The sequence below is a fragment of the Theobroma umbraticum genome, unplaced genomic scaffold, assembly GCF_002168275.2.
Source record: "Theobroma umbraticum cultivar Fairchild unplaced genomic scaffold, ASM216827v3 scaffold_44.0, whole genome shotgun sequence".
Lineage (NCBI taxonomy): Eukaryota > Viridiplantae > Streptophyta > Magnoliopsida > Malvales > Malvaceae > Theobroma > Theobroma umbraticum.
The window spans coordinates 8,730,533-8,757,393 of NW_018397255.1; the positions used below are offsets into that span (position 1 = coordinate 8,730,533).

The 26,861-nt window shown below is 28.5% G+C and overlaps 3 protein-coding genes across 5 annotated transcripts in view; 1 reads left to right on the top strand and 2 right to left on the bottom strand.

Annotated features, from left to right (window-relative positions):
* The window catches only part of LOC110409995 (GDSL esterase/lipase At2g42990-like), a 9,991-nt gene extending 8,448 nt beyond the window's left edge, over positions 1 to 1,543 (bottom strand). Inside the window, exons 1-2 of one of the 2 annotated variants that reach the window (XM_021419550.2) lie at positions 1,065 to 1,534; positions 310 to 799 (exon numbers count right to left, since the gene is read on the bottom strand). In XM_021419550.2, coding sequence (XP_021275225.1) covers positions 310 to 799; positions 1,065 to 1,430 — 856 coding nt within the window. In that variant the 5' untranslated portion in view covers positions 1,431 to 1,534. Of the gene's footprint in view, positions 1 to 309; positions 800 to 1,064 lie in introns of both variants that reach the window. The other variant, XM_021419551.2, reaches the window with a different exon arrangement.
* Positions 1,544 to 15,242: 13,699 nt separating this feature from the next.
* Positions 15,243 to 16,801, top strand: LOC110409604 (4-hydroxyphenylpyruvate dioxygenase-like). 2 transcript variants are annotated; one of them, XM_021419006.1, is made up of 3 exons: positions 15,243 to 15,807; positions 15,880 to 16,428; positions 16,543 to 16,801. In XM_021419006.1, exons 1-3 carry the CDS (start codon positions 15,284 to 15,286, stop codon positions 16,727 to 16,729), a joined length of 1,260 nt encoding a protein of 419 aa, XP_021274681.1. In that variant the 5' UTR covers positions 15,243 to 15,283; the 3' UTR covers positions 16,730 to 16,801. The 2 variants fall into 2 exon arrangements, with proteins under 2 accessions (XP_021274681.1, XP_021274680.1); XM_021419005.1 differs by having other exon boundaries at positions 15,243 to 16,428.
* A 196-nt stretch (positions 16,802 to 16,997) lies between these two features.
* On the bottom strand, positions 16,998 to 19,816 carry LOC110409122 (GDSL esterase/lipase At2g42990-like). The gene is made up of 3 exons (XM_021418367.2): positions 19,159 to 19,816; positions 18,357 to 18,846; positions 16,998 to 17,376 (listed from the first exon to the last, which is right to left on the bottom strand). Exons 1-3 carry the CDS (start codon positions 19,522 to 19,524, stop codon positions 17,183 to 17,185), a joined length of 1,050 nt encoding a protein of 349 aa, XP_021274042.1. The 5' UTR covers positions 19,525 to 19,816; the 3' UTR covers positions 16,998 to 17,182.
* Positions 19,817 to 26,861: the final 7,045 nt, after the last annotated feature.

Genomic DNA, 26,861 nt, shown 5'->3' on the forward strand with positions numbered 1-26,861 from the left:
GTTAATGTAAAAAGTAAAAAATATCACATGATCATGTCATGTCATCATCCATTATGACACATGAACAATAAATGATAAAAAATGATAATTGATATTTTGACTAAGTTAATTATTAGTCATAAAGAACTATATATTTAGCTCAAAATAAACAAAATAAAAACTTATTTGATTCAAAATAAAAATATAAAAACTTAATTAAATGTCATATAAAAATAAAATTTTAATTAAATTTTTTTAAATAATTTAAGAATTTTTTAAAAATCATGTCAAAAATATATTAAAAGTAGGACAATGATAATAAAAACTTACCATACTGAGAAGGATTTTGGATAAGCTGCAGAAGTAGGTCATAAGCATCTGCGAAGAACACTTTCAACCCAGGAAGCTCCTTGTTCAGCTTTGCCACCAACACTTTCAACTTGCCATTAAACTCCAAAGCAACTTTGTTGCGTTCCTCCACACAGTTAAGAGGGTCCTCAAAATTTGTGGCTCTCTGCTCTGGCAAACAGCCAATTGGTGGAAGTCCTGTGAGGGACATCTTTCGAGCTCCTAGACCGTAAATTTGCCTAACGAAATTTTCAGCAATGCCAATGACGAAATGCTCATATTCTTGTACGGTGAATTGGGACTGTCTCTCTGGAAGGGCATAATAGTTTTCAAGGAAATCATTCGTTCCTATGCTTATTAGATATAAGGCCTCGGAAATTATCCCGTTCGCCTTCTTATCTCCAAGATAGGCTCGCAACTTCTTTTGGTACTCCTTGTAGTACTCCACTTCCTTCCACAGAGGAATCACTTTCTGCCATGGTATAATCAATACCACTCAATTTCACGGAAAGGACAGGTAAATGGATACCGTCAAACAGTCCTAAGAATTTAATGCCTTAAATGGCAGAGTTATGTTCTTGACTTAAATAGCAATTTCTGTGATGAATGAGGAAAGACAAAAGAAAGGAAAAACCAGAAGACCAGCAACAATTATATGGTACAGGATGAGATCAAACTATCCTGAATATGCTCAGTGCAGTATTATTTATTTATAACCACTTTGACTGAGAGCTTACCAGTATATCTGCCGTGGCATTGTCGTAGCCAGTTGCAGCAGAAGCAAAGCAAACCCCAGAGGCGAAGTCTGAGATGTTTAAGATAGGATCCAAGTAGGCAGGAATAATAGGCTTTAGCCCAAAGCCCTCGGAGATGAAGTCAGGAGGAAGGCGACCATTGCAGAAGCGTCCGGTGGGCCTGCCTCCAGGAAAATCACGGCCATAAGGTTCGAAATTGGACTTGGCAATTGTTGGAATGTAATTGTTGTTACCCGAATCCACAGATGAATCTCCGAAGACTATAATAGCAGAAACTTTAGCTTCGGACTTAGAAGCCAGAACTAAAATTTGAACGAAGAAGATCCAGGGAATATTCATGTGTGCCATGCCCAGTTCGAAGTCCCAGTTAGCATGCAGCTAAACAGGGAATGTATCCTAAAAGACTAAAGATAAAGCAAAAGCATTTAGATACTAAATGAGTCCAGCCTGATGGGAGCCTATATATGACAAAGTTGGATGGTAGCTAGCTTAATTCACACTAGTCTTAATTAACCATACTCAGTGGAAACAGAAATCAAGAGAGAGCGGGCGTAAATAATAATATGAATTTAAAGAAGAAATTAAGGTTTTATGTGCTGTGTTGGAACTATTCTAATATATTTTCCATTGTTTATCATTAATTAAAGTCTAAATCTGCGCAAAAACCTATCAACTTTTTTGGATTTCGATGTAGACTCAATGATGAGGTCTTGGCAGTTGAGAGATATCAGATATGGGTCACCTTTATTTATAAGTTATAATTAATATCCAACATTAAAGACATTTACAAGATATAGTTGTATGCAATTAAGTCTATGGCCAACTTTCAAGATGCTCCTCCTTGCACATGGCAACTTAATTTCTCGACAACCCTCGGTGTGCGTAAAATGACAACATGGTTCTCGATAGGCTAAATTCTTGTATAGGAATTCGTTGCCTTGATTCATATGTGAGTGTTTTTCGTGTGTTAAACTCATGGCACAAATTAAGGTAGGAAACAGGAAAGGACACTTCTCACTACATTAACACCACCAAGTAAATCTTTTCTATGGAATATTACTATGGTTGTAAGGCAGCTACAGCATTGTCCTTCTAAGAACAAAAATCAATACTTTCCTTCTTAGCCACCAACACAATAAGGAGTTCAAAAACATTTAATTATACATATATTTAGACATCTATAATTATATTTAAAGGAAATCCCAAAGGACTTGTTTGCTTGACACTTGACAATGATATTATAAGGAGGAGGAAATCAACTATAAAATCTAAATCCAAGAGTCAATTACTTTGTGAGAGGGTCAATTCTAAGTGAAATGACATTTCTACTAGTTTAATTGTTTGACAAGATCAATTACTCTGTCAATCTCATTTCATAAATTTATTAATAATATAAAAAAATTATTGATAACCAAATAGATAAAGACCAAGTAAATTTAAAATATGAGCTGGCTTACTTATATGCCAGTATTTTTTTTATGATAACCACATAAAGCTACATTAATCTCATAAAATTTTCAAAGTGAATGTTTTTAAAGTTTTTTATTTCATCCAACAACTAAAAAATATGTTTCCTCTTAAACACATAAAATTTGACATTACTAGAATACCCCATTCAAATCTACTGTATCATCTAAAATTTATGAGCACAAACAAGAAAAAAAAGTTAAGAGAAGAATAAGTACTGAAAAAAAGTACTATAATTTTTACAGTTGCACTCTTTTGCTTCACCATCAGCAAACAAACACATAATTGTTTATACAACTTCAAATCAATAAATCAACTTGACTATGAAAAAAAAATTGAAACACTTACATGAATTTTAGATCACTAAATCAACTTGACTATTAAAAAAAAAAACACTTACATGCATGTGGCGCTCTATTTAAGCTAATACATAATCTCATGTAAGTTTTTTACGATAGATTGGACATTAAAAATTATGAATAACGAAAATAATTTTGTTATATTTAAAGAAAGTCTCAAATGGTTTTTGACTTGACACTTGACAGAGTTCTTACTTAATTTAACACATGATTGTTGGGCTTGAGGTCTAATGGGATTGGTTCGTGGTTGGGCTTTTGGGCGTGAGCTTGAGGTCTGGAGTTGGGTTTGGATTAGATTTTTTTCCTTTCACGATTAATGTTTTAGATTTTTCTTTGACTTTTTATATGAGTGTTTATAAACAAAAAATTTTTTATTTTATTATTTATTACTCCTATATCATTTTTCAATGTTAAAAGTAATTAATGTAAAATGGTGCATATCAACTAGCTAAATATAAGGTTTTGAGAGATATTGAATTATTACATATGCTATTTTTCAAGTGCTTTTTTTTTTTTTTGAAAAATGGATTTTATTGAATTAAAAGCTAGAAAGCCATAGGAAGTCTAGCAGCCGAAACTGGTGGAAGCTATTTTTCAAGTATTCAATGTAACTAATGTAAGGTAGTGGTGCACATCAGTTAGCTAAAGATAGGTTTTGAGAAAAATTGAATTACTACATATTATACTTTTTAGTGTTAAATGTAATTAATGAAAAGTGGTGCAGATAAACTAACTAAAGATAAAATTTTAAGAGAGATTGATTTACTATATATTCTACTATAAGTTTGGAGATTTTATTTAAGGTTTTGTTTTATGATTAGGTTGTTTATAGGTGTGTTTTTGTATGGAAGCACTACCACAAATAGCACAATGATGTCTACAATAACAACAATTATATATTTTGTAAAATAATATTTTATACATGTTCATATACACCAAAAATTAGATATCATAGCGTAATTACTACTGCATATCTATTTCACAAAGTATTCTCAACTCAATTAAAAAAAATTATCATTTCAAGTGCATCACATGAGCAACAGATTAGTATGAAATTAAGATGACCTTTTGAGTAAGATGAAATTATAAACATTATACCTTTTGAATAACTTTTGTTCCCCAAGGAGTTTGGTTATTAATTTTACCTAATAAAACTACAACTTTTCTCATAAATATGAATAAATAGGTCAACTTTAAATTGAGGGTGTTTTGATTATTTTTTCAAGTATAATTAACAAACTCAACTTCTTGTGAGAATAGAAGTTATTAACGGAGTATTAATTGGAGAAAAAGTTATACATGTGTTGTTAATTGGGAAAAAATGGTACAAGATGCTATGTGAAAAAAATCGAAAGCACAAGGGATGTAATTAGAATTTACTTTATTTAAAAAAAAAACAAAGCATAAATAGAACTCTTTTGCTTTTTTAACATAAATTTAACTTGCGGAGTGTATCTTGTTCTCACTATATTAAAATGTTTACGACTTGAATAATATTATTTTTTATCACAAAAGTATTCATATAACCTCTAATTAATTAAAAGTTGATATTTTAACTTAAAAAAATATTAATTTCAAATCTTGAGATGTAAAATGTGAAATTTATAAGATTGAAAAAGTGCTCAATACCTCAAATTATGAAACCTAAAATCCTACTTAGGAGAAACAATCATATAATATATATATGCATATATATATATATATATTAGTCAATTCATAGTGGCCTAAGTGGCGTGTATATAATCTTTGAATTCAAACTAGCATTTTCAGCACTCAGCAGCCGATGTTGCTCGTAATAAACGTGAAAAATAAATTACTTTGAAGGAAGGGGTTTGTATTAAATGCTGGACTAGAAAACCAAGTACATGTATATGGAAAGTAGACCGGCGTGAAACATGTGCAAGTACGAGCGGCCCTACTGAAACAGATCACCACATCACTGATCACCCAACAAATCCACGGCCTTGCATTTGCGTTTAGACGTCCATTAAAATGTTATAATTTCTCCCCAAATAATTGAATTATTGAATGACTAGTTTTTATTCACTATGAAATTAAAGTTAAGATAAGATTTTGGTATAGATTAATTCCATTGTCAAAGTTTTTTCACAAAAAATATTTTAAAAAACTAATTTGAAAATCATATAATCAATAATTTGATAAAACTTGTTGAATAGTTAAGCATATAAATATTTACATAATTTGTGCAAATCTTTACTTTATTTAACAAGCTAAACATTTCATTAATTTTTCATTTTCTAAAATTGAATTTTTAAAATATTATTATCAACAAAAATTTTGTCAAAAAGGATATTTAAAAGTTAAAAATAAGATACGTTTTAATTTAATTTTTTAAGTATTAATTGTGGTGGAATTCCGTCAAAAATATTAGAAAAAATCTATTGTTGAAACATGTTTTATTTTTTACAATTTAGTGGTCTGCATTGGATTGTCATAAAATGCAAAATATTATTTTCCCCACACCTCTTATGTTATGTGTTGGTATATTTTCAAAATAAGAAAATATGTCATATAATGAAAAGTTATTTTAACTTAAAAGTTATATTATAAAAAATAATATAATATGATTATTTGATTGTAAGTAAGTTTTTCATGTGAATAAAAATATCTTTTGATAAAGTGACATACGTCTATTGAAAGATTTGGGTTGAAGTCAATTTTGTCAGTTTCTTAAATTCTATCTAAACTTTATTTACACCAATATTATGTCCTTAACAATTTTATACCTTTTTTGGTTTGTTTATTTACTATTTTGTGAGAAAGAAATTTATGTTATTATATTTTAATAAGTTACGTCAATAAAGAAAGATAGTATCTTTTAATAAGTTATTATTATTTTTTAAAAATAAAAAGTTTATGTTAATGAGAAAATCCGATTGATATCTTACGTTTTATTTATCGGGTTCGCAAGCTGCATGATAGAAAATGTCTATATCATATTAAATCTTTAGTTGATAACCATAACATTTATAAATGTGACGTAAAATTCTTCCAAAACATAAAAATCAAGATAATGAAAGTGGTCACAAGGCCGTCGGGCTTTTGGATCTTTGCCCTAAAGAAAGGAAAAAGCGTCATAAAGGCCGGAATCCCAACCGTCCCATTGTTTCCTAATAAATGGCCTTAACAGGTACCTAATTCTGGCCGCATAAAACAGGGTCACGTAATTACTTTATTATTCAATATAATTAAAGCTACCGATTTAGTAGCTTAATTTCTATTTCTTTTGGTACATATATAATTTTCTTTTTGGTACACCATTAAGTTTTTTAATTGCTCTTAAATTTTTCACTTTTTTTTGTTACGAATATACTTATTAATAAAAGTGCAAGTCGTATGACATGGGATTATCTTTGAGTTTCAAGTTGTATTAATTTTTGAATTGTTTAAATTCAAGTTCAATTTCTTGGAGTTGGAGATATTTTCAAATTTTTAGTTTGATTGGATGTGTTTAAGCTGATCATTCCTTCAGGTTTTTGATTGACCTGCAAGTTAATTTCATTTTTCTTTTCAAGTTCAATTAATTTGTTTCAAGTTAATTTTTGGTCAAAAAGAAATATTTGCATCAGTAAAAGGAAACTTATAATAATGATATGATAGTACCATTGTTTAATTTTCTTCTTTGTATAACATTATTTATCGATATATTTTAATTACAAGTTAGAGTCAAAAAGTTTGTTCCAACTCGAAAAATTCATTTGAACTCAACTTACTAGGAAAAATTGATAATTTGAATTTAAAATGATTTAAAATCTAAATTAATTTAAATTTGAAATGATCGAACCTAAACAATCAAGTTTAAAATTAACTTGGACTTAAATTAATTTTATTTTAAAAATCAATAATTTAGATTTAAAATAATTCGAATTAGTAATCTAAATTCATAATGAGCTGAACTTAAAATAAATCAAATTTTGTTTGATTTGTAAGTTAAATTTTAAATATAAAATAAAATTTATGCCCTTGAATATTTCATTTCTAATTTAATTAAAAATTTTTCTTTGAATTTTTCTTTTTCTAAGCTTACTCACGCTACTTTAGGTGTTTCCTTTTTTTCGTCTTTTAGCTAAGTTTTGCCTTACTTTACAAGTAAATCATTAACTTAATTTTCGTTAATTTGAATGGACTTGAATCAAGTTAATTTTTATCATCACTAAATGCAAAACTACCATTACCTCAACCATAATTAAGAAGAATTAATATTTTTTAAAATATCAATACGTATAGAAAATTTATATAATATCACATGCCTAATATTAATTCACTTTCATGTTCAAGCATAATTAAAAATCATCACACTTAGTGTCTATTTGGTCCGTTTTTTTGTTTAATTTTTTTATCTTTTAAAAGCAGAAACCGGATCAAACAGTATTTTGAAAAATTTTTAAAAAAATCAACTTCTTTTAAAAAACAAAATCTAAAAATGAAGAGTTTCAAAAAATAAAAACTTTAGAAAGGAGCTTCTTCATTTCTTCTTTTAAAAACACCTCAGTTTTGCGGGAAAATTTTTTTTATTTCAAAAATATCCTCATCTATTAAAAATAATTTCAATATTACTATCTCAAAAAAATCTCCTCTCTCTCAATCGATCTCTCTCTCCTTTCCCTCTCTCTACAAATTGATTATATTTCCAAAAAATTTTTTAAATAAATAAAAAAAAGTTAACTTTTTTCAGTTGTGAATAAAGAAATTTGTGATTAATATAAAACTATTTATTAAATATCTTTTATGATAATTTTAACTAAAATTAAAACTTATATAAGTTGTTTTATTAAATAGTTGATCTATTAAAAGAGCTTATAAAAATAAATTATCAACTAGCTTTAACTTAATTTTAAAAGTTATTATTTTTCATAAGAATTTCATAATAATTTTTAAATTAAAAAAATCAAAAAAACTCACACACTTAAACAATTAATTTAATAACAGGTATATATTTCTCTGCTCAAGAAAATTGGATTCAAATCCCAATTCTCCAAGTCCAAAAAAAAATTATCACATATCGATCCAAAAAAATTATCTCTCAAAGTCTCTCAAAAGCTTGTGTACTCTCTACCTATATGAAATAACTATTATAATTCAACTAGTGTTGCACCAGTGCCTTCTATTTGACGAAACAAACTAACATTGCTAGTGCTATCCCGTACTACTCCTTAAGTGGCGCATAATGTAGCCCAGCCTATATAAAGCACTGTTGTTATAAGTCTTTTAATGACACAAGTCAAGATATTACTAATATGATTATATATATATATATATATTGGCTGAGGTAGAGGGGTGGTCAGTTTTTAATTTTTTTTATTTTTATGGGTATAAATTACAATTATATAAGTTTGTCACCCTTATTTAATCTAAATGAATTGGTTTGACGTGGTGGTAAATCATCTAAATTAAATTTTGGAGATCTGGTTCAATACCTACAAGGATCAAATTTTAGAATTCCTTTTTTTCCTAAATTTTGGAATTAAATTATTTTTCTTTTCTTTTTTTCCTTCTTTTTACCCAAATTTTGTTCCTTCCTTTTTTTTTACCCAAAGTTTAAAATTATTTTTCTTTTCCTTTTTTTCTTATAAAATAAAATATGCATGACTTAATTGCTTAAAAAGTATAATTTTTATTTTAATTTTTCTTACAATCTATTGATACAATTTGAGCACTTATACAATATGTCTTTTCCCTAAAAACATTTTACTTTTTTTTACGTAACTTTACTAGAATATTTTGCATAATTTCATATAATATATTATGGTCTTATAGAGTAAAAGATGCATTGCTTAACTACTTAAAGAGTATTATTTTTTATATTGATTTTTCTTACAATCTGCTAATTCGATTTGAGTACTTATGTAATATATCATACGTTTACATAAAAACTTGAATAAGAATGTGATTGAAATATTTAGCAAATTTCAATAATCTTATCTTTTTTTTTCAAATTAAATAAGAAAAAAGTGATTACTAAAACCATTAACACGAATTTAATTATAAATAAGTTTGAAAGCAATGAAAGCACGTTAAGCACAGCTTACGATTAATGTTTTGTCTTTACTTTATATCTATTTATATTGATGAATTTGAAAACTTTTATTTAAATTATTAATAAAATTTTATGTAATAATTTAATTTATTTCAAAAATTATTAATTTTTTACTTCAAATCAAATTATTGACCCGATTTATGACCTTATATAATTCTCTTCAGCCACCCCTCATATTAAATTATAGATCCATCATTGGATGGATATATATAAATATATATATACATAATGGTGCACCATATAATTAAAAAACACATTTTAAAGAATTTAATTATTAGAAATAAGTCATCATATGTTTAGCTTTGTACCATGCATATTAAAGTTAGATCTAGGGGATGAAGTCAAGGTGGGTGAGGGCCGCTATCATTTAATTTTTAATTTTTTATTATTATATATAAAACTTGATATACATAGCATTATTATTTTTATATTTATTATTTAATCACTTTTCATACAAAATCATGAATTTGTTATTGGTTAAATCAAGTTAATTATGTATTAATTAAATTGATAATATCTCACACGCCAAAGTTTTTTTGGGATTTGTAATTGACGAGACATGAGTCACTTTGTTTTGTTGCAAAAGGTTGTAAAGTTAGGTTTATTTCTCTTTCCATATCATCCATCTTAGCCGAATTGTTAGATTGTATTTAATTTGCACCTAAGTCAGCTCATCAATTGATTCCAAACTTGCATATTTGTACGGGTACTATTAAACTATTGGGCCAAGGCTATTTATATCTATTTTTTTCCTTTCATAAATTTCATTATCTCCTTTTCAATATATAAACTTTAATTTAGTTAAGATATTGAATTGTCTCAAACAATTTAAGATCTAGTTCATTAAGAAAATCTTTATTATTGTAATTTTGTTGATTTGTTTATGTCATTGTTTGATTTGTAATTAAAACTTCTATGACTCCAGTTATGATTTTGTTTTGTACAATTATTTGAGTGTTTTGGTTAGCCACTTTATATTGTTTTGTAATTTGTGTAGTTCTTAAAGATCAATGACATTTTGTATTGTCATTCATGATTAAATATTTATTAAAAAAATCTTTTTCACTGTTAAAAGAATAATTGATTGTGAAACAAAATTGATAAGCTTTTGTGTAATATTTTCTTTCTTTAATATAAAAATAATGTTTACTATTTTCAAAATTTAACCATCCTATGCTAATCTAATAGTTGTTAATTCAATAAAAAATCAGAATAAATATATGGAAAAGAAAAGTGTCAGTATCCCAACTTTTGTTGGTTCACGTGGGAAGGGCCGAAAAGTGAGGTACCAGAAGCTTTACTTTGCTCCATTCCTTGTATTATCAATTGTGAACCAACAAAGGTAACAAAAAATCATTTTTAATTTCATGGGGTGGATCTCTTGATGGAAGGTCGTCATTCCAGACATTAGGAATTATTATTATCTCAACTTATCTCACTTTTTTTCAAAGGGACAAAATCTGACATGAGTTTAGACCAATCAGCCTAAACATGTTCAAAATCCAAATCAAGTTAACTTGAAGTAATTAAAAAAATAAAAAATTCAAAACTCAGAGTAATATGTGATCTTTGAACCATAATGAATAATATAAAACAACCCAAATTCAAAGTGAAAGCAATCTTATGTATGACAGAAAAACTTCGGACTTGAGATATGTGATATATTTTTAACGAAATTAATAACTTAAGAAAATTAGATTGGGGACATTGCACACTATTTTGTGATTGTCTATTTACAGAGCAGTTCATGCGTCAATTTTTTAACACATAGTAAAAAAAAAATACTGGAGTGTTACAATCAACCTTAGTCATCATCTCTTAAATGTAAATGTAGGACCCACACTGAATTAATTTGTTTTAGATATCATAATTTCTTATATTTCGTAAGTGTTAAGATTCGGTCAATTGATTTTGCCTTACAGAAAAAATTAGGCTTATTGATCATTTACACATTCATATTTGATTTATATAATTTAAGTGTTTAACAATCTAAGTGTAATACTTGTAAAAAAAAAAAAGAGTTTAATTAGAGCTTAGAGGATCAACTGAAAGGAAAATACTTCATACATAAATTTTGTAATAAAATATGAAAAAAAATTTAAATCAATTTAGGCTCAGCATGTGAAGAGTATTCCTTTTTCTTTATAAAGTTATACCTACAAGTAGAAATTACAATAGCAATAAAACATTATATATCTTATATAAAACGTTAATGATATGAACAGATAAACCAACCAACAATCAAAGACAATGTTGGACAAATTTAGCATAACATAGAATATACCCACTAATGGCGAGATTTGAACTTGAGATCTCAAAATTCAAGAGCCTCCTTTTTATTATTGAAACAAAACCTCATTAGTTAAAAGGTGTATTGCTGTTGTTTAAATATTTACTTACTATACAAATTTTCAATTTATTTTTTATCAAAATTTTTATATGAAAGATATTAAACTAATTTATAGTATTGATATGGTGTTATTTATCAAATAAGAAATATTATTTTTATTGAGTTAATAATGACCTGTGCACAAGTCGAATAGCCCACCAGAACCATGGGCTTGGCTCAACTCTAGATATTATTACATTATTAAATAAATTTTTTCTACAAAAAATATGACTGAAAATAGTATATTTTAAAAATGTGTTATTAAAAATATTTTTAATAATATTTTTTTTATATTTTTAGAATATTTTTGCACATCTGACTTCATTATATAAGGTTTTATATGCATTGTGAATTAAATGTAACTATAAATATTGCATAAACTAAAAACGTTGTACTTTTTTATATTACTATTAAATGTGAAAAAAGTGAAGCTAAAATTTTAAATAGCTGCACTTTTTAAGAGTTTATTATACAAAAAATTATGTCGCTTAAAGAAGTGTGATTTAATCTCAATTTTGTTATAGTGTTTTTAGGGACAATTTTTTGTAACACTCAAAAATAAAATGCTTTCGAAAATAACTTTTTTTAATTTTAATTATTTTTGATCAGAAGAAAAAATTTAAAAAATAAAATTATTCTTAATGAAACCTCCTTGTATTCAAGTGCACATGTTAAAAAAATGCCATGTTGAAAAGAAAAATTATTACGCATTATTTTTTTTTATGATTATAAGAAATGTAACAAATAAAATAATCTCAAAAGATAATTATCCAAATCTATTTTATCTCAGCAATAACATTGCTATTGAATAATTTTTCAATACATCTTCCTTTCCATGTCAAATTCTTTTTTGATTTTAAACTTTATCTCTATCATGAAAATGTTTAACTCCAAAGGTTTATTTCCAAGTAAAATTCAATAAAAGAGACCAAGTTACAAGTTATATTTAAAAAATGTTATTACTACACATCATGTTCAAAAAATATTGTTACAGTTAAAAAAAAATTGTTACACACTTTAACTCCAAGAATTTATATTATAATGGAATACAAATGAGCAAATTACACATCATGTTTAAATAAATATTGTTGTTACATGTCATGTCATTACACACGTCAATAGAAGACGTTACACACCAAAGTTTCAGTAGCAAATATTACATGCCACGAACAAAACTTCAGTACCAAATATTACACTCCAAGACGAAAGCTTCAACACCAGATGTTATACACTTAGGTTAAGGTTTCAGCATCAAATATTACATGCCAAAACTTTATTCTTCTTACTATTGTTACATGCCAAGGCATGAATCATTTTGTTAAACGTCAAGGCATGACTTGAATCACTGAAAAACTCAATACTAATAAATCCAAGAATATGTTATTACTCGCTATACCATACTTTTTGGTCTATAAATCAATGATGATATAACAAGATGGCAAGAGATAGGCAGAGAGAAAGGGTTTTGTGAATGTAAACTAATAAACTCAAAAACATGTCGTTGCCTGTTATGTCATGCTCTTTGATCTATAGATCGACGATGGTATGACTAAATGGCGAGAGATAAATAAAGAGAGATGGTGATGGTGGTAAAATTAGAAAAAGTTGGATAGTAAGAGCGAAAAATGGGAAGCACAACAAATGGATGGCAGGAGGGAAAAATTGAAAGCATTTAATTGTCTGAAATGGTTTTAAAGGCATTTTTGTCAAGTCATGGTAAAAGTTGAGTAAAAACAATTAAGATTATATTGAAGATTATTTTTAAAATGAGCTTATCAGGTTAGTTATTTCCCACAATTTGCTTTATTTTTATTTAATTTTAACTTTAAAATATATTTTTTAATTATTCAGACATAATTTTTAGAGGTATTAATCAAACTCATTTCAACTCATGAATATCTCCAATTAATAACCACTAAACTCATTTAACAATTGCAATTGAAACTCAAACATAACTTCAAACCCAATTGAATCCAAAGTGACCCAAACTTATAATTATCTTTACTTAAACGTCCCATGGTTAAGACAAATTAAAAACTTAAGACACGTTTTGGTTCACGGAATTTAATAGAAAGAAAATGAAATGCTTGACAATCTATAAGAGATTTGGTAGTCAGTAAAGTAACATCTGCCCATAATGGAAAATTTGATTGCCAATATATTCCATTGGAAAGTCATCAAATCTGTTAGTATTTGCATTCGTCGGTAATGATATGGGTCCTATTTTGTTGGTAAACAATAACACAACAACAACAATACAAATTAAAACAAAAATAGAACAACACAATAACAATAATAACAATAAAATAGTAATACAAATTAAAACAATAATACAACAACAACACAATTACAATAAAATAATAATACAAATTAAAAAAATAATACCACAACAATAACAAAAATGCAACAACATACACAATAACAATAACACAACAACAATAATGCAACAACGTACACAATAACAATAATACAACAACAACAATAATGCAACATATACAATAGCGATAAAACAATTATACAAATTAAATAACAACAAAAATACAAATTAATGGATTTTTTTGGGAGTTTATGGCTACCAAAAAAGAGGAGCAAAAAAGAAGAGCAATGAGACTAACGAACAGCAAACTTGAAATAGAGAAGAAAGGGAGGGGTGTGGTTGGCTGGGGAGAAGGGGTGCAATCGACAATGGGGAGGCTGGATAAGCCAATCGACAACACAAGAATGGCTTGTAGGGGTCAACCGTTTAGGGGGGAGGGAGTAGATATGAGAAGAGAGGAGAGAATTTTGATTCAAATAACCTTAATCCTCATTATCGATTGAATATTCGATCGATAAAATCATAATATCTTTTTCGACCTATATTCGATTGATAAGTTCGTCGATAAATTAGTAAATACCTATGAAATCTTCAGTCGATAATATTAATGTCATTCCTATTTCTTTGACACCGAATCATTACCGATCACATATCAACTATATCATTTCTGTCAATGGCATCTTATCCATCGATTCATTTGAGTAGCAATTCGTCGATAAATGAAAGCTTTTGTATGCTGGGTTAGTTTCTAACATATATAGGATAGTAATTTCACAAAATCATTAAAAATATTTTTTTCTAAAACTTTTTCAAACTATTCCTTAACTTATGGATTAACTATATTTATTTCAATTTCTCAAAATGATTATTCTATGAATAAAAAAAAGTGTAAGGGGGTATTAAGAAATAGGGAGAATGGCAAATCAATGAACCGACATGAGTAGAAAGCTGCTACTCTTTACTAATGGACAGGTTCTCTGTCCAAACAAGGAAGCAACAGAAAAGGAAAAAAAAAAAACAATTGATTGCTGGAATATAATTGAGGAAATTTTGATTTTATTAGGAATAAAGTAAATTGGGGCAATAATGGACATAAACATAGGAATAAAACCAATTAAATAATAATGACCAAACCTAATATATTAATGCACCATATTCTAATTTGAAAAGAAAAAATCAAGGACGATTAAGAAAAGGAAGGTTTGAAATTTTATTGATTGAGTTTAATTTCCATTTACATTAGGAATTTGAATAAATTAAATTGAATTAATGTAGATAAAGAAACTAATCTATGTATTTATTGTCTTGTAAAACCGGCATGTCAAGGGAATGATGGACTGCAATGTAACAATGGGACATGTCGGCAATCCTTGCATGGTTGAAATGCCAATCCAGTTAATTTCCTTTTTTTTTTTTCTTATTTGGGAAGAAAGAATTTGAATCAAACATTTGGAGTAAAGAATAAGTAATATTAATTATAATTAAGAATCAAGTGACGAAATAATTAATAAATCACTATAAAAATCCAAATGAATGCCCCAAGTTTTTTCAAAACTTGTCCATTCTTCAATGCCATTTCCAATCTACTCTATCAACTGGAAGTGGACAAGAATGGGCAAAGAAATCGAGAGCAGTGGCTCCAACTCTGTAGGATCCTCCAAGTTTGTGCGCACCAACCCCATGTCTGACCGCTTCAAAGTCAAGCGATTTCATCATGTGGAGTTTTGGTGCAGCGATGCCACAAATGTTGCTCGCCGGTTCTCATGGGCACTTGGCATGCAATTGGCTGCCAAGTCCGACCTTTCCACTGGAAACATGGCTCACGCTTCCTATCTCATACGCTCTGGAGAGTGCAACTTTCTCTTTACTGCACCTTATTCCCCATCCATTGCTCAAGCTGAAAACCTTTCTCCTGCTGCCACTGCCTCCATTCCTACCTTTGATCACGCCATCTGCCGTGCCTTTGTCGCCTCCCATGGCCTCGCCGCACGAGCCATTTCTGTGGAGGTTGAAGACGCTGAGACTGCATTCTCCATTAGCGTCTCCCATGGCGCTAAGCCTTCATCCCCTCCAACAGTCCTCGACAACCAGGCTGTTCTTGCTGAAGTCTTTCTCTTCGGTGACGTTGTTTTGAGGTACATTAGTTTTAAGAAATTTGATCATGAGAGTCCTAACGATGATGAAACTTGTAACTGGTTCTTGCCTAGGTTCGAAAAAATAGAAGATACTTTGTCTTATCCTTTGGACTATGGGATCTGTCGGCTTGACCATTTGGTCGGAAGCGTACCAGAACTTGGACCAGCTGTGTCTTATTTGAAAGAGGTTACTGGGTTTCATGAGTTTGCAGAGTTTACTACAGAAGATGTGGGAACTCTTGAGAGTGGGCTAAACTCTTTGGTGCTTGGAAGCAATAATGAGATGGTGCTGTTGGTGATTTGCGAGCCGGTGTTTGGGACGAAGAGAAGGAGCCAGATACAGACGTTTTTGGAGCATAACGACGGGGAAGAGGTGCAGCATCTTGCATTGGTGAGTGAGGATATATTCAAAACCTTAAGAGAGATGAAGAAGAGAAGTGGGGTTGGAGGCTTCGAGTTTATGCCGCCACCACCACCAACATATTACAAGAATTTAAAGAAGAGAGCCGGTGATGTGCTAAGCAACGTGCAGATCAAGGAGTGTGAAGAATTGGGTGTTTTGGTTGACAGAGATGATCAGGGTACTCTGCTCCAGATTTTCACAAAGCCGTTTGGAGATAGGTACCTGCATGGCTAACAATTTTACTTACTTCGCTTGGATTTTATTTTGTTAAACATGTACCTAGGGAGCATGTAGTTGTATCGATTAACTTTACTAGTTGTACTTTTGGGCAGGCCCACTACATTTATAGAGATAATTCAGAGAATTGGCTGCATGATCGAGGATGATACGGGAAAGATGTACCAAAAAGGCAGATGTGGAGGGTTTGGCAAAGGTAACTTTTCGGAGCTTTTCAAATCTGTTGAGGAATATGAGAAGTCACTGGAGCCCAAAAAAACCACTGAATGTGTTGCAGCTTAATTAAACAAACAACACCTTTACTACTTCTCCTTTGTGCAATGTACTAAACCATGAGTTGAATAAGATTCTAAATCTAGTTGAAGGCTCTTTCATCTGATTTTTCTATTCATTAACACCCATTATTCCTTTATTTTGTTGGGTAGGTTAAAAATGGTAATTTTATGCAAAATAAAAAATAAAACAGGAACGTTCAATGACCACCCAAAAAAATTTACTCCACGTTTTTTCATACACAATTCGTTTCAAATTTATTGCAATATAATGCCCGTCCAATGAAATAATTTTTCACGTAATTCAGAGAAAATGTACAAATGTTGTATTCTTGCTGCCTTAAAAAGCCTTGTGGCATTTCTATTTTGTTCAATTCAATGGAAATTGTTCCTCGTTTCTCCTTGTAGAGTCGATCATCTCCTGCATCCAATCATCAAATAGAGACTCGATTTGTTTGAGAAATCAAAGAAACAGTGGTTTGAGGGCCCGTAGTAAATTATCTGAGGTAATTTTATTAGTTCGCTGTGAGGGGTGGATGGAATCCCAAAATACATACTTATTTGCATCTTTGCACGTGAGTGGATGATGCCGATTGCACAGAATACTCGTCTCGAACAGCCCTGTGCCACAACACCCTTCTTCTGCAATCTCAAATCCTGACAATCAAACAACAAACCATATATGTTTATCATCAATTATTCAAAGCTTTGCGGTTAATGTATAAGATAATAACTTTATATATCATTTAGTTTATTTGGGACATGCATTATTTTTTTTAATGCAAGAGGATTATGAATCAGCAGCCAGTTGGTTCTCCTTAATTTTTCAATAACCAATCAGATTATAAATTGCTCTGCGCCCACTCATCATCGGATGAAAGTTCAGTAGCATGCCCTTAAATTGGTCTGCTGTCTGCAAGCTCAATTAATGATGGTGCACAACAACTTTTGTTCACCGGAAAAGTGTTAATCGCTAAACCCTAAATACTACTACCTAATTGCTTGTATAATAAATTTGCTCTGCTCATAGCTTAAATGAACTCGGCAATCTTGATAGAGGTGTTTTGGACCTCTTCAACATCTAGTTATAACAAATGTCTAGAGTTGAAGAGAGTTCAGTTCAGACAGATTTGAGTATATTTAAACATATTAAAAATAATATTTTTATTTTTTTTTCAAAAAAAAATACAGGTATATTGCATACAATTAAGTTTTTGTACTTTTATTTCTTCAAATAAGTTTTTATAATTAATAGTTGATTAATTGTCACTAATAAAATTTTTATTTGTCATTGTATACGTATGTGAATAGTAAAAATATCACATGACACATAATCATGCCATGTCATCATCTATTATAATATATTAACATGCCATGTCAGTAATACATAATAAAAAATAACAAATGATATTTTGATTAAATTAACCATTAATCATCTAAAATTATATAATTGATTCAAAATAAAAATATAAAAATTTATTTGATTGAAAATAAAAATATAAAAACTTGATTGAATATAATACAAGTACTTATTTAAAATTTTTTAAATAGATTAAAATATTTTCTAGATTATTATGCCAAAAATATTTTAAGATAACTATTGGCGAACGAGTAGGACAATGATAGTAAAAACTTACCATACGTAGAAGGATTTTTGATAAGCTGCAAAAGTAGGTCATAAGCATCCGCGAAGAACACTTTCAACCCAGGAAGTTCCTTATTCAACTTTGCCACCAACACTTTCAACTTGCCATTAAACTCCAAAGCAACTTTGTTGCGTTCCTCCACGCAGTTAAGAGGGTCCTCAAAATTTGTGGCTCTCTGCACTGGCAAACAGCCAATTGGTGGCAGTCCTGTGAGGGACATCTTTCGAGCTCCTAGACCGTAAATTTGTCTAACGAAATTTTCAGCAATGCCAATGAGGAAATCCTCATATTCTTGTACGGTGAATTGGGACGGTCTCTGTGGAAGGGCATAATAGTTTTCAAGGAAATCATTCGTTCCTATGCTTATTAGATATAAGGCCTCGGAAATTATCCCGTTCGCCTTCTTATCGCCAAGATAGGCTCGCAACTTCTTTTGGTACTCCTTGTAGTACTCCACTTCCTTCCACAGAGGAATCACTTTCTGCCATGGTATAATCAATACCACTCAATTTCACAGAAAGGACAGGTAAATGGATACCGTCAAACAGTCCTAAGAATTTAATGCCTTAAATGGCAGAGTTATGTTCTTGACTTAAATAGCAATTTCTGTGATGAATGAGGAAAGACAAAAGAAAGAAAAAACCAGAAGACCAGCAACAATTATATGGTACAGGATGAGATCAAACTATCCTGAATAGCTTAGATACTTAACTAGGTTAAGTTAAATAACTATGATGAGGAATATGCTCAGTGCAGTATTATTTATTTACAACCACTTTGACTGAGAGCTTACCATTACATCTGCCGTAGCATTGTCGTAGCCAGTTGCAGCAGAAGCAAAGCAAACTCCAGAGGCAAAGTCTGAGATGTTTAAGGTAGGATCCAAGTAGGCAGGAATAATAGGTTTTAGCCCAAAGCCCTCGGAGATGAAGTCAGGAGGAAGGCGGCCATTGCAGAAGCGTCCGGTGGGCCTGCCTCCAGGAAAATCACGGCCATAAGGCTCGAAATTGCACTTGGCAATTGTTGGAATGTAATTGTTGTTACCTGAATCCACAAATGAATCTCCAAAGGATATAATAGCAGAAACTTTAGCTTCGGAGTTAGAAGCCAGAGCCAAGATTTGAACGAAGAAGATCCAGGGAATGTTCATGTGTGCCATGCCCCGTTCGAAATCCCAGTTAGCATGTAGCTAAACAGGAATGTATCCTAAAAAGACTAAAGATAAAGCAAAAGCATAGAGATAGTAAAAGAGTCCAGCTTGATGGGAACTTATATATGACAAAGTTGGGTGGTAGCTAGCTTAATTCACACTAGTCTTCATTAACTATACTCAGGGGAAACAGAAATAAAGAGAGAAAGCGCGTAACCAATTATATAAATTGAAAGAAGAAATTAAGGTTTTTATGTGCTGTGTTGGAACTATTCTAATATATGTTCCATTGTTTATCATTTACAAGATGATATAATTGCATGCGTTGAAGTCTATGGCGCACTTTCAGAATGCTCCTCCTTGCACATGGCAACTTAATTTCTCGACAACCCTTGGTGTACGTAAAATAACAACATGGTTTTCGATAGGCTGAATACTTGTATGGGAATTCATCACCGTCATTCATATGCGTGATGAGTTTTTCGTCTGTTAACTTATGGCACAAATTAAGCTAGGAAACAGGAATGGATACTTCTCACTACATTAACAGGACCTCGTAAATCTCTTCTATGGAATACTACCATGGTTGTACGGAAGCTACAGCATTGTACTTCTAAGAACAAAAATCAATTCTTGCCTTAGCCACCAACACAATGAGGATTGAGGAGTTCAAAAACATTTAATTACATTTTTTTTAGACATATGAAAGTAAGATGACCCTTTGAGTTAAGATGAAATTCTAAGCATTATACCTTTTGAATAACTTTTGTTCCCCCAAGGAGTTAGGTTATTAATTTTACCTAATAAAACTACAAAACTTCTCTTAAATATGAACAAGTAGGTCAATTTTGAATTGAGGATATTTTGATTATTTTTTCAAATATAGTTAACAATTTTATCTTTTTGTGAGAACAGAAGTTATTTACCAAGTATTAATTGGAGAAAAAGTTACACATGTGGTGTTAATTCGGGAAAAAAAAAGTACAAGATACCGTGTAAAAAAAATTGAAACCACAAGAGGTGAATTAGAATTTACCATTGTTTAAAAAAAATAACAAAACATAAATAGAACTCTTTTTCTTTTTTAACATAAATTGAACTTGCTGAGTGAAGCCACCCAAGCAAGGGCTTTAGGCCTCCAATTTAAGGAGGTTTTATAATTTTATAATATAATTTATTATATTAAAAATATATAAAAATTAAAAAATAATTAATAAAATTACTTGTTTTTTCACTTCCTTAATTACGTGTCTAATAAATCTTAATTTTTTGTCACTTTTTAATTTCTAAAATACTATATTATTTCCAATCAACTAACGGTTATATGTATTTAATCATCTTCAATAACTATTTTTTTCTCACTTATGTCTCTTATTTCCAATCAACATATTTAATGATTTCTAACAACTATTTTTTTTCATATATATAAAACTAATTATTTCTTTTTCAATAAATAATACCTACTTTTGAATTCTTCTTTTCTTATTTGTTCTTTCTTCTTTTAACTTCAATTTTCTTTCAAAAAATATACAAGAAGTCTGCTATGTTATTATCTTCATAAAGCCATGAGCCTCATTTACAGTTTGTAATTAAGCATTCAACAATTAGGTACTATTGTTCTAATATTTATAAATTTTTTTATTTTAATTTAGAATTTATATTATATTGTTATATTATCTTTATTTTATGTGATAGTTGATTTATTGGAATTAAAAATTTTTATTTTTTATTTTGTATTAGTCATTTAAAAAATATAAAAATTTTGCATCTCAAAAATCTAGAAGAATAAAAATTTAATAATTTTTTTTAATTTCAATAAAAAAAAGCCTTATTGAATATTTCACTTTAAGCTTTTGAACTTATTGAGCCTCCTTATCTTGTTCTTACTATATTACAATGTGTACGATTTGTACAATTTTATCTTTTATCACAAAAGTATTCATATAACCTCTAATTAATTAAAACTTGATATTTTAACGTAAAAAAATTCTTGATTTCAAATCTTGAGATGTAAAAAGTGAAATTTATAAGATTGAAAGAGTGTTCAATACCTCAAATTATGAAACGTAAAATCCTATTTAGGAGAAACAATCGTACAAATACATATATATATATATATATATATTAAACAATTCATAGTGGCCTAAGTGGCGTATATATAAACTTTGAATTCAAACTAGTACTTTCAGCACTCTGCAGCCGATGTTACTCGTAATAAACGCGAAAAATAAATTACTTTGAAGGAAGGGGTTTGTGTTAAATGCTGAACTAGAAAACCAAGTACATGTACATGGAAAGTAGACCGGCGCGAAACATGTGCAAGTACGAGCAGCCCTACTAAAACAGAGTACTGATCACCCAACAAATCCAGTGCCTTGCGTTTGCGTTTAGTCATCCATTAAAATATTATAATTTCTCCCCGAGTCTTTGAATTATTCAATGACTACTTTTTATTCACTGCGAAATTAAAGTTAAGATAAGATTTAGGTATAGTTTCTCCAATAGATTAATTCCATTGTCAACTGTTTTTCATAAAAAAATATTTTAAAAAAACTAAATTGAAAATCACATAACTAATAATTTGATAAAACTTGTTGAATAGTTAAGCATATAAATATTTACATAATTTTTGTGAATCTTTCCTTTATTAAACAAGGTAAACATTTCATTAATTTTTTATTTTCTAAAATTCAATTTTTAAAATATTATTATCAACAAAAATTTTGTCAAAAATGATATTTACAATTTAAAAACAAGATATGTTTTAATTTAATTTTTGAAGTATTAATATTTGTGGAATTTCTGTCAAAAATATTAGGAAAAATCTATTGTTGAAACATGTTTTATTGTTTACAGATTAGTAGTCTGCATTGCATTGTCATAAAACGCAAAATATTATTTTTCCCACGCCTCTTGTGTTATGTGTTGGTGTATTGTCAAAATAACAAGTTATATTACATAATGAAAAGTTATCTTAACTCAAATGTTATGTCACAAAGAGTGACACAACAAGACTATTAAATTGTAAGTAAGTTTTTCATATAAATAATTATGTCTCTTGGTAAAGTGACATATTAGAAAAATACCTTTAAATCTAAAAGTTACGAGACAATTAAAAAACACAACAAATGAAAAGTTTAGATATGAAATGTTATTTTCTCATATTGTAACTCAAAAGTTATAACTTATGGTATGAATGGTTTATTAAATAGTACATTTATCCAAGAAATATATCTTGCAAAATGTAAAAATATCTTTAAGATAAAAAGGTATCTTAATGAAAAAGTTGTATTCTTAAAAAGATACACTTGCAAGTCTATATAAAGATTTTGCTGCCAACTATTTTGACACGCCAAAAGACAGAAAAGACAAAACTAGAAAAATCAAAAACAATAAAAGTGTTATGTTTTGAAAACAAATATAAACAATTGAGTTCCCATTATCAATTAAAGGAGTCTAAATTTTTTATAATCTACTTGTTGCAGAAAGTAAACTTTAAAGTCGAACAACTTTACAAACCGCCTGGGTGTATCTAACAGTCTAATTTCATAAAGTACAAAGACGAAATTAGATATTGTATTCATTGTATCTTTAAAGTTATTCGTATGATTCCCTTTTTACATATCGAGTGAGAGGAATGAAATAAATTTTAAAGACAACGTTTATTGAAAGACTCGTTTTCAAGTCAATTTTATCAGTTTCTTAAATTGCATCTAAACTCCATTTACACCAATATTATATTCTTAACAATTTTATACCTTTTTTATTTGATTATCTAAAGAAAGAAATTTATGCTATTATTTTTTAATAAGTTATGTTAATAGGGAAATAGGAAAAGATCGTATCTTTTAATAAGTTATTATTATTATTTAAAAAATAGAAAAGTTTATGCTAATAAGAAAATCTGAATGATATCTTACGTTTTTATTTATCGGGTTCGCAAGCTATATGATCGGAAAAATGTCTATAACATATTAAATCTTTGGTTGATAACCATAACATTTATAAATGTGACGTAAAATTCTTCCAAAAAATAAAAATCAAAATAATGAAAGGGGTCATAAGGCAGTTGGGCTTTTGGATCTTTCCCCTAAAGAAAGGAAAAAGAGTCATAAAGGCCGGAGTCCCAACTGTCCCATCGTTTCCGAATTAATGGCCTTAACAGTTACCTAATTCTGGCCGAATAAAACAGGTCACGTAATTAAGTTTGTTATCCAGTATAATTAACGCTACCGATTGAGTAGCTTCATTTCTCTTTCTTTTGGTACCCCATTAAGTTTTTTAATTGCTCTAAATTTTTTTACGTTTTTTTTCCTATTACAGATATACTTATTAATAGAAGTGCAAGTCGTATGATATTGGATTATATTGATTTTCGAGTTGTTTAAAATTTGGAATTGTTGAAACTCAAGTTCAATTTCTTCTGAGTTATAGATCGTTTCGAATTTTTATTTTGATTGGTTGTGTTTAAGCTGATCATTCCTTCATGTTTTTAATTGACTTGCAAGTTAATTTCTTGTTTTTTTTTTCTAGTAATTATATGGTAGTACCATTGTTTAATTTTCTTCTTTGTATAGCATTGATTATCGATATATTTTAATTACAAGTTAGAGTCAAAAAGTTGGTTCCAACTCGAAAATTTCATTTGAACTCAACTTATTAGGAAAAATTAATAATTCGAATTTAAAATGATTTAAAATTTAAATTAATTTAAATTCAAAATGATTGAACTTGAACAATCAAGTTTAAAATTAATTTGGATTTAAATTAATTTTATTTTAAAAATTAATATTTAGATTTAAAATAATTCAAATTAGTAATCGAAATTCATAACGAGCTGAACTTAAAATAAATCAAATTTTGTTTGATTTGTAAGTTAAGTTTTAAATATAAAATAAAATTTACGCTCATGAGTCTTTGATTTCTAATTTAATTAAAAAAATTTCTTGGACTTATCTTTTTCTACGCTTACTGAAGCTAACTTTAGATATTTCCCTTTTTCTTTCCCTTTACCCAAGTTTTGCCTTACTTTACAATTAAATCATTAACTTAATTTTAGTTAGTTTGAATGGACTTGAATCAAGTTAATTTTTATCATCACTAAATGCAAAACTAGCATTACCTCAACCATAATTAAGAAGCATTAATATTTTCTATAATATCAATACATATAGAAAACTTTTGTAATATAATTCACTTTCATGTTTAAGCATAATTAAAAATCACCACACTTAATGTGTGTTTGGTTTAACTTTTTTTTAATTTATCTATCTCTTAAAAATAGAAATCGGGATAAATAAGATTTTGAAAAACTCTTAAAAAAATTAACTTTTTTTAAAGAACAAAATTTAAAAATGAAGAGCTTCAGAAAAAACTATAGAGAGGGCTTTTCTTTTCTTTTTTCTTTTAAAAACATGCTATTTTTGTAGAAAAATTTTTCTTTTTGTTTCAAAAATATGCTCATCTATTAAAAATAATCCCAACATTAGCATTTCAAAAAATATCTCTTCTCTCTGAATCGATCTCCCTCTCCTTTCCCTCTCTCTACAAATTGATTATATTTTCAAAATTTTATTTTAAATAGATAAAAAAATAAAATTAACTTTTTTTCATTGTAAACAAAGGAATTCATGATTAATAAAAAGTTATTTATGACATACCATTTATGATCATTTTAATTAAAATTAGAGTTTATATAAGTTGTTTTATCAAATAGCTTATCTATAAAAAACCTTATAAAAGTAAATTTATTAAACAATTTTATCTTAATTTCAAAAGTCATTATTTTTTATAATAACTTCATAATAACTTTTCAACTAAAAAAAAATCAAATAAGCTCTTATATTCAAACATTTAATTTAATAAAAAATACGTATTTCTCTACTCAAGAAAATTGGGTTCAAATCCCAATTCTGTAAATCCAAAAAAATGGTCTCTAAAAGCCTCTCAAAAGTTTGTGTACTCTCTAACTATATGAAATAACTATTGTAAGTCAACTGGTGTTGCATCAATGCCTTGTATCTGACGAAACTAAGTAGCATTGCTTGTAGTATCCCATACTACTCCTTAAGTGCTGCATAATGCTGCCCGGTCTATATAAAGCACTGTTATGAATCTTTTAATGACACAAGTTAAGATATTACTACTATTATATGTATATATATATATTGGCGGAGGTAGAGGGGTGGCTAGTTTTTAATTAGTTTTGTTTTTATAAATATAAAATTGCAATTATATAAGTTTATCATTCATATTCGATTTAAATGAATTGGTTTGGCATAATGGTAAATCATCTAAGTTAAATTTTGGAGGTCTGTCAATCCCTATATCAAATTTTAGAACTATTTTTTTCTAAATTTTGGAATTAAATTATTTTTCTTGGAATTATTTTTCTTTTCTTTTTTTGCTCAAATTTTGTTCCTTCTTTCTTTGCCCAAATTTTAGACTTATTTATCTTTTCCTTTTCTTCCTTATAAAGTCAAAGAAGCGTGACTTAATTTCCTAAAGAATATAATTGCCTAAAAGTATAATTTTTTACTTTGATTTCTTTTACAATCAGTTAATTCAATTTGAGTACTTATGCAATATGTATTATTTCTAAAAACCATTCAATTTTTTTATGTAACTTTACTAGAATATTTGTATTATTGTACATAATATATTATGGTCCTATGGAGTAAAAGATTGATTGCTGAACTACCTAGAAAGTATAGTTTTTTACTTTAATTTTTTTTGCAATCTGTTGATTCAATTTAAGTACTTATGCACTATGCCATATTCAACATGAAAAACTAAAAATGAATGTGATTAAAATATTTTAAAATTTTCAATAATCTTACCTTACTTTTTCAAATTAAATACGTATAAAGTGATTGTTAAAACTATTAATACAGATTTAGTTATAAATGAATTTGAAAGTATGAAAACACATCGAGCACAGCTTACGATTAATTTTTTTTTTTACTTTATGTCTATTTATATCGATAAATTTAAGAATTTATATTTAAATTGTTAATAAAATTTTATATTGTAATTTAATTTATTTAAAAATAATTAATTTTTTACACTGAATCAAATCATTGACCCGATTCGTGACCTTGTATGAATGCTTTTTAGCCACTATCATATAAAATCCTAAATCCGCCACTGGATATATATAACGGTGCACCATAAAATTAAAAAACACATTTTAAAGAATTTAATTATTAGAAATAAGTCATTATATGTTTAGTTTTGTGCCATGCATATTAGAGGTAGATACAGGGGCAAAGTCAAGGTGGGTAAAAACAGCAGTTGCCTCTCAATTTTTAATTTTTTTATTATTATATTATAAACTTGATATACAT

What these genes read in the sequence shown, in the direction of transcription:
- LOC110409604 (XM_021419005.1), top strand. Translation starts at nt 15,284, where the DNA reads ATGGGCAAAGAAATCGAGAGCAGTGGCTCCAACTCTGTAGGATCCTCC. An exon ending in ACAAAGCCGTTTGGAGATAG is followed by an intron (nt 16,429 to 16,542) that starts GTACCTGCATGG and finishes ACTTTTGGGCAG; the next exon opens with GCCCACTACATTTATAGAGA.
- LOC110409122 (XM_021418367.2), bottom strand. Translation starts at nt 19,524, where the DNA reads ATGGCACACATGAACATTCCCTGGATCTTCTTCGTTCAAATCTTGGCT. An exon ending in ATGCTACGGCAGATGTAATG is followed by an intron (nt 18,847 to 19,158) that starts GTAAGCTCTCAG and finishes ATACCATGGCAG; the next exon opens with AAAGTGATTCCTCTGTGGAA. An exon ending in CAAAAATCCTTCTACGTATG is followed by an intron (nt 17,377 to 18,356) that starts GTAAGTTTTTAC and finishes TTTGATTGTCAG; the next exon opens with GATTTGAGATTGCAGAAGAA.